This window comes from Besnoitia besnoiti, chromosome I (assembly GCF_002563875.1).
Source record: "Besnoitia besnoiti strain Bb-Ger1 chromosome I, whole genome shotgun sequence".
In the NCBI taxonomy this organism is placed as follows: Eukaryota; Apicomplexa; class Conoidasida; order Eucoccidiorida; family Sarcocystidae; genus Besnoitia; species Besnoitia besnoiti.
In genome coordinates this window covers 5,892,533-5,900,883 of record NC_042356.1, presented here as the reverse complement: position 1 = coordinate 5,900,883, position 8,351 = coordinate 5,892,533, and the positions used below count along the sequence as shown (strand labels likewise).

The following is an 8,351-nucleotide window of genomic DNA, read 5'->3' as shown; positions in this document are numbered from 1 at the left end:
GAAGGATGGCAGAGTCCCCACCAAAAGCGATGTCGTGGTGAAGCGCAGTGTGCATACTTCTGTACGTTTAGACTTCTCACATCGGCACCCGCTGGTGAGAATGTGGAACGCGCAGAGGCTCGAAGTCCCCCGGAGCATTATACTGTACCAGATTTAATAAGTCTCTCATCTTCACATCATCGGAGTAATAAGCATCCCGCCGCCCATAACCACCATTAGCCTGACAAATGTTACTGAAATGACTTCTTTGCTCATTCAATCTCCCTATAGACGGCCGCTTTCTTGACTGACACGAATGGAACACTTCCAGGCTTCGAGTGCTTCCGCCGATTCTCCTCCTAAACACAATGCAACACAACGAGATATGACCAAAATAATCATGCGTGAAAGTGCATTATCCGATTCGCAATGAAAGCATGAATTTGTCAGCAACATGTGCCACCACTCGAAACGTTACGCCCTTGGAAACATACCGTCACAAAGCCCCTCGGAGAAAGCCGAACACGACGAGGCATGCCCACTGACGCAACAGTCTAGTACCGGAGCTCGTACGCGCATTCCTTGTGCACTTACTCTTCGCCGGCGCGCGTCAGTCATCTCGCGTTTCTTCTCTTGCGTTTTCTTGATCAGTTTAGGCACGTGGTGGTGTCTGCACGATGAATGATGCGACCAGACGCAACTTATTTAGTGTGGCTATGTGTTGGACACCGCCTAAGCATCGTAAAGGTAGGTAGGGGCGGGGGGGGGGGGGGGGGGGGGGGGGGGGGGCGAATGGAACACCTAGCGGACGGAATCTCGGAAAGGTGGCAATGCATCGTCAGTCAAAGTAAACGGCCTGTATGAGCTACTGGCAACCAGTCTTGGACAAATGCAAAAGAGCAAGCTGACCGTGTAGAGCAATTGACAACTGGAAGAACGTAGAGAATACGTAGAGCTGGGATGATCGGATGATGAGACGTACCTGGCAATCCGTTTAATCTCTTTTAGGTGCGAGAACTTCTCTGTCAGAGTCTTTCGGTACGCCATCGCTTGCCGCTCGCGATGTGTTCGCGGCCCCAGCTGCGCCGAGGCATCCGTCTTCCATACGCGAACGCACATATCCGCAGACCCCGAAATAACAAATCGAGAGTCCGCAGAATATCTGCAACATAGCACACTGCAGAAAAAAAAACCCGAACACAACCAACGGGATACCGCGCATATTTGACGAGACTACCACCGCACTAGAGGACAAACGCTGGAGGATGGGTTGCCGTCACTGTACCGCTCTGGTGAGGTGGATGCAGCGCATGCTACCCATTGCTTCCTCAGCAGGCCTGCATTCAGAGATGACTCACCGACGTGTTCGAGAAGCAAAATAACGCTCTGGGCGCACTTTCGCATGGAACGAAACTCTAACAGCGGAACGCAGTTTTCACAGTCATGCGCGGCCACACGCTAGCTGTTCAGAAAAAGTTGCTCGAAAACTGCACTAATGCGAACATCTCCAATTACCTTTGCATGCGACGCGTATGGTAGACATCGCGACTTCGAGCTTCGTCAACCTTAAACATTCTGATTGTGCCGTCAAATGAAGCAGCAACGAATTCCTGGCCGGTCGGGGAGTAATCCACATCCAGGCTGCGATAGGAACAGCAACGAACAAAGAACGCTACCGTGCAGGCCGCAACAACTATCCACCCGAACGCATTGGTCATCACGCACAAATCACCGCCAGAAGACGAGATGAGGCATGTATGGGGTCGCCGCCTACGGCGGGAACCATAGGAGCGGCTGTGGAGAAGAGATGCGTGTATGTAAGCACGCGAGGAAGCGCATACGCAGGTGTTCGTTTCCCAGTTCGCCATTTCCCTGCTGCGGGTTCTCCCTCTGTAGTAGCGTCTCGTGAAGATGTCGTGACCATACACTGCATTGACGAAGTCTCGGTGGATCATCAGAGGCGCTGAGAGCTTTCGCATATCAAATGTATACAAATTCTGGTCCTCGCTCGCGGTCGTGAACTTCGGGGGGTTCATGGGATTCCAGCAAACGGCGTTGCTGCGCATCTGCACAATAGAACACGAACCGCGATCGACATTCAATCGCACTGAGCTGAGGAAGCCGCACAGGAGTATCGCAGCGATCTGCTTAAGAGGTGCCAGCCAGTCTGCTGCTCCTGAACGAAGCATCAAGGACGTCAAGAATGACCGGTTCACCGAATGCGCGTAGCACATAGTGAGAGGTACAGCAGTGGACCGCCAGCGCAGATGGACTACAGCTCGTGCAAAACGATCAGGATACGCGCCGCACACACTGACGACGAGAAGCACTCTTTCTACATGACGCGGAAGGCAAGGTCTGGAAGCTTCTGGCAGAGCGCCAATAGTCATATGTCACGTTTGCTAAGACACCTACAAGTACCCGGAGGCTGGGACAACGGTTCTGTAGGATTCTGGCGCTTCGCGCCTGCTGCGAGGCTACGCTGAGCTTCGAGATTACGTCAGTCACAAACATGATGACACCCTATCCATCCGAACGGAAGCCGCGCCTGCATGCCAAACATCTTGGAGATACACAAGATGTAAACGATGCTGCAGCGTACTCGCCCTGCAGGCGTGCAGTCTCTCGACTTGCTCCCTACAGGTTGTGTAACAACGCAGTGAAGAGAAATCGTACCTTCATCATAACTTTGCGAATTGGAGTGTTTGCTCTGAGATCTGCATATAAAGACAAGTATACGTAAAGAACAATTCGTTGGCTCAGGAACACAACGAAGATACCCAGTCCTCAGGAGAAGTGACGACCGATACCATTGGTAGTGGCGCTGATGATGAGTCTGGCGACAGGGAATGGAAAAACAGAACAAACACTCCCACCTGCAAGCTCCGCATCGAGCTGCATGTCTGAGTACCCTACGCCAGCCACCGAACGGAAGCGGAATGAGAAGAGATGGAGTAAAAACAGAAACAACGAGAAGCTAAAGGCATAGTTGGAGTCCCACACACCACTTTCGTGGCTCTATCTTTAATATCTCCTTCGCATGGCGTGCTAGAGAGGCCGGTGAAGGGGAGCGAGACTGAGTTCACGGCTCACTGCGATCTTGCAAACACAAACATCGATGCGGCGACGCAGCCGTGTGGCCCAAAACGTCCACGTGGAGCCGCCGATCGTAAGCCCTCCCGGCGACGCCTACCGTAAAGACCGACAGAATTGTCCGCCCCTGTTGCGGCAATCAGACACGGCTGCAGGAGCCATCAAAGAGCAGAGTTGGAGAAGAGTGAGCTGTCGCACTGAGCTAACAGCTGTCAATGCATGCCGCAGAGACGACACGCGGCCCAGGCGTATTCTGAATCGCCGTTGCCTCCAGAACGAACGGATGACAGCAAATGGACCATGAAGAACTCGACAGGAAAATACTATACACATGGACGGGCCAACACCACGTTTCATTGCCACCGATTGAGGAGCAAATATGTGTTTTTGAGGGATAGTCATAAGGCACATTGAGTGTATAAAAACACGGATACGTGACGATGCTGTCGTTGCTACGTCACGAGACGGCGAACATGCCGGCTATGGAGACACATCCGCGCATCCCGAGCAAACGCAGCTCCAAGGGAAACGGCACACCCGCTTCCTCAGTGCTTCCGTATGAGACGATTGTGTTCAGGGCGGACACACATTTGCAGCCAACGCACGACGTGATCACGCGCACCTCGAGCCAGCTATGAGAGGCCGTCGAGCAATCCAAGGCGAGGCGCATTGGATTCCGTCTCATAAGCAGAGCTGGCAGCGCCCGCGTTTGAGCGTGCCCTCTCACCTCTGCGGGATTAAAGCGGGCACTGTGGACAAGGTCGCAGCCCCATTGGAAGTTGTGGAGAGGCGCGGAGCGGTTGATGTCCCACACAGACACGTCTTCGCCGGTCGACACTGCAGCACCCGCGCAGCACTCTGAGACGTGCACGTGTGCAGGAGCCGCCACAGCCATGCCCGGTAGCCTCTCAACCCGATACGCGGCGGAGTGAAATCCTGCTGGAGCGAAATGAGTACCACTTCAGAAAGCGCAACAGGGAGCCCGCCAAAGCAGCTCCCACACGGAAACGAAACCGACGCACAGGAGCCGCACGTCCTCTGCGCGGGAGGAAAAGCATTCATGCCTCGTAAACGAAATGGAAGCAGACACAGCGACTGCGCAGTTGGAGCGGCCTCGAGCGGCGAAGGGCAACGAACCCGAGATCGGCGAGTTCGCAGCGCACGCGGCTGCCCCTGCGCTTGAGGCGCGTTAAGAGGAGTCACAAGATCTCCAACTAAGGCGACACGCAGAGGTAGACTACGCTCACACACAGCCAGCATCAACCCTAAGCCCCGAGGCCAGCAACTGTACGGGCATACCGAATAACGGCTTCGTCCAGTGATGATCTAGGGACGTCACCACAGACTCTGATGTGAACACGGCCGTCGGCTGCGCAGGCACACAACACACGAGACAGGCGTTTCGCGCTGGAGACCGACGAAGCGCTGTTTCCACGCTCCGACGTCATCGCTATCCTGTTCCCAGCTGCCTTTACCCGTGCGGGGAGAGCGACGCATCTCTGCTGCCTTCCCGTGCACGCATGTCTTTTTTGTCTCCCCCGTGAGTACGAACACCCCCACCCCGAGCACGTGTCGCGCCCCGCCGTTTCTCTCTCCGCCTCCCGCTCGCGCGAGTGCAAGCCGCTTCTGCGGCCCCTCTACTCCTCGCTGGCCTCTCGCTCGCCACGCCTTGCCGCCTACGCAAGTCAGTGGCAGGGCCGAATGTGGTGTGGCAACCAGGCACGTGATACACGCAGCAACACCTTCCCCCCTCCCTCCCTCTCTCTGTGGACGCAGGGGCTCCTGTGGCGCGCGCGCCGTTTGCGTCGTGCGCCTGAAGGACTCACCGTCTCAGCCACCAACGCGGGCACCGCGTGTGCCGTCTGTCCGTCCTCGATGTCGTCGTCTGCGGCGCCGTCCTCTTCGGGCTCGTCCTGCTCGCTCTTGCGGCCGCGACCCCGGCGCAAGACTGAGGACGTCTCGAGCTCGAGTGCCGCGACGTCGAGCGTGGAGAGCGCCGCGGAAGGCGACCGCAAACTCCAAATCTTGATCTTCCGGTCGTCGCCCCCGGTCAGGAGTCTCTGGTCTTTAGGGGATATGCAAAGGCCTGCGCAGAAGAGCCGCGAGACACGTCGCGCACGCAGAGGCGAGAAGCAGTGCACCACTGCGCTCCACGGACGCGCGCGCAGAAGGGCGCCAAACGCTGAGGAAATCGCACGCGAAGTAGAGAGAAGATCTGCTCGCGAGGGGACGCGTGCAACGCAGAGAGACTCGCGAGGCACCCGCTAACCACCCAGAACATGCACGCCCATCGCGAGACCGGGGACGGGTGAGACGCACCTCTGACGAACCCATCGTGGGCTTGGAAGACCTTCACACACTTTTTCGTCGCCCCCAAGTTCCACTCCGCAACCTCGCCATTGCAGCTCCCCGTCCACACCGCCGCCTGCAGTGGACACCGGCAAAACAAATTCGGGTTCTGATGCCCCCCGGTTCTCTCACGCAGCGCCCTTTCACGAATTCGGGATAGGTGTGAGACGCCACGTATAAATGCCAGGGCTCCACACGTGTCTACCTGCAGCGCGGTGGCAGTTCAGGAGCCAAAGTGCAGACACTATCTCGCCCACCAGTCTACGCGCCTTGCGGTCGCTTGATGCACTTGCGCGCATGTCGAGAGAATAATCCGTTGTTGCGGCAAACGACATGCAATGTCGCTCTGTTGTATGCCGCATTTGTATGCAACGCAGTGTAACCCAGTTTAGCTCGTAGTGGAGGCAATTCTGCGTCGGCAAAACGCGTGGCCGCGTCTCTGCCTCGCGCCGGCAGCAACGCCGAGAAAAACTATCTCAACTTCTATCTCGATTTCTACGCTGTGTCCGTCGTCGCGGGGGCGCGCCATCCTCTCGCAGCTTCTGCGCAGGCCGCCGCGGGAGCGTTCCCCCCCGCCACACGCCTGCAAGTCTCTGCACGCCGCGCCTCACCGCTTGGCTCTTTCCGCGCGTCATGCACTTGACACCGTCTCTGTGGCCTTCCATGCAGAAGAGCAGCGGCTTCGCAAACATCTTCTGCAGCTTCACGGCGTTCAGCGCGCGCGCGTATTCTCGCTCCTGAAGGCCCGACACGCGACGCACCCAAAATGCGGGGTCACCACACTCGCTGCGACGCCAGTCTACCCAGAGAGCGACGCAAACTGCAGACGCAACACGCGACAGTGCGCAGCTGCGGCCAACAGAAGAAGGCGCCGCCAGAACGCAGGCATGCTTGAACAGGACTGGGAGCCGGTCGCTGCGCACCAACTGCCTTCGCCGACACGTGCGAGTGCGTCTGCCTGCGGACTGACGGTTGCGTGCGCTAGACGAAGGCGACATCTGCACGAACTGCGAGGTGGCGCGACGAGGCAGGCGCCGGCCAGCTCTTACCCGTTCAAAGGGGTGGACTTCGGGGTCGAAGTTCCGCACGACGCGCTGAAGCTGCCCAGGCTTCTGCTGGACGTAGTCCGCCGGGTTTCGGTGAATCACTTTGACTTTCACCATCTTGTCGCAAGTGAGGCCGAGAACGCGGAGTAGAATACCGCGCGCTGACACAGCTGCGGAAGACGAGAGCGGGGGCTGCGCAACCTCGAGGAAGCAGGCCCTCACCTAGGAGGCGACCAGAAGTAGAGAGCGACCGACGGAGAGAACCACAAAGAGAGAGGAGGAGACGCCAGAGGAGAGAGGACGACGGACGGACAAGACGAAGGGACAATCAGGGGGACTGCATGCGCCAGATCACCCCAACGTCCGCGTGCACTCTCCTCGCTTCTGCCTCTCCTGCCCGCCTCAAGACGAACTTCTCGCTCTTGCCCCGGAATAAAGCGCCACAGAGAGATGGAGAAGAATACGGAGACGCCAACGGAGCGGATGGAAGCAACGCGTGAGAGCCTGAGAGCGCGCACACTAGCCGGGGAATCTTGCAGTGTTCATTCACCGTGAAAATGTCTCAGCCGGGAAGTCAGGCAGGGGCCTTGGGTGATGGTCGCGGGCCTCGCAGATAAGGGACGAGAAGAATAGACGCGTTGAAAAAATCCCTGGCTGCACAAGAAGTCACCCTGCGAGTTCGTGGCCAGGCTGCGTTAAAAGTAGAATAAAAAGGAGACAGAGACACAGCTGTGCCTACCGTATTGGCTCTCTCCAGCCCCACAGGCGGAGCAACGACGTCGAGAAAGAGAAGGGTAGAAAAGCAGAAAACAAACGAAGATTCTCAATCAAGAAAGGAAGACGTATACCACAGGCCGAGATAAGCGAAACAAAAACACCAAAGGGAAACAAATGCGGATTCTTGAACAACCGGGAGGTGAGGAGATTACCGGCGTATCGATTGAGGGAGCGGAGCTGTCAAGAAAACAACAACGACACTAAGGAGTAGGGGAATCAGAAAAAAGCCACTCTGTAAGTGGTTTAGAGGATTAGATGTTTCGATACCGACGCCTCCTGAAAAAGTGTGTTCAATCCACCTAGTCTCCGTACTGTCGGTTCTTCTGTCGAGTCATTTTCGCGCATGCAAGCGTGCGCTTGCAACTTGAAGACCCGTTGAAAGTAGCTAGCATAGAAGCGCAACATTGCGCTAGGCGCGATTCGTTTTGATCATCATCGCAGAGAAGGCGCCTGCATTTCTGTCCTACCTTCTCTTCTCTTGTCCTCATCTCGTCGAGATCATATTTCCGTGTGTTTAAGGAACTGTGTGCACTGTAATGAGGAAAGTGGAACGAGCAATGTCTTCAGACACAAGAAATCGGGTGGACAAATGCAATGCTTGCCAGTTTTTTCTTTTTACGGGATCTTCCTCTTTGTCATCCTTTTTCCCTTCATTCTTCTTTCTCTCAGGTTAGTGGTTCCAGCGGTACCCTGGATGAGTCCAGTTGTCGCCGCGATGCCCTCGAGAGAGTCGTCGATTCATAGAATCTGGTTCCTTTGCCTCCCTTACGACTTTGTTCGCATCGCGTTACGTACTTACTGTCTCTGTCTCTGCCTTGTCCCCTCGGTGCCCTCCATGGAGTCGTGATTCAGGCGACCAAGTAGTCTCAGTCTCGTTTCACCGCGCTGGCTTCGTCTCCGCTTTCACGCTGGGAAACGACTCGGCTGCGTTCGGCCTTCCGCGTTGCCTCTTCTGTTTGAGCCTCGTTCTCTCCTCCTTCAGGAGTCTACTCTGTTTCTTTAGTTTCGGTTGCAGTGACTGCCTGGGGGACTCGCAAACCTGCGTTTGGTTCTTTCAGTCTGGCGCGGCTTCCTCCCGTTTTTTCCCGCTTCCGCTGTTCGGGACTC

General features: G+C 56.3%; 1 protein-coding gene across 1 annotated transcript; it reads right to left on the bottom strand.

The window, feature by feature from the left end:
* Window positions 1-251: 251 nt before the first annotated feature.
* Window positions 252-6,584, bottom strand: BESB_008320 (Sof1 family domain-containing protein; the record flags this gene model as incomplete). The annotated part of the gene is made up of 13 exons (XM_029359586.1): window positions 252-338; window positions 574-649; window positions 962-1,156; window positions 1,495-1,620; window positions 1,906-2,045; window positions 2,656-2,696; window positions 3,173-3,221; window positions 3,800-3,909; window positions 4,372-4,441; window positions 4,899-5,158; window positions 5,392-5,497; window positions 6,033-6,158; window positions 6,471-6,584. The coding sequence occupies 13 exons, from the start codon at window positions 6,582-6,584 to the stop codon at window positions 252-254; spliced, it is 1,500 nt and encodes a 499-aa protein (XP_029222499.1).
* Between the last annotated feature and the right edge of the window lie 1,767 nt (window positions 6,585-8,351).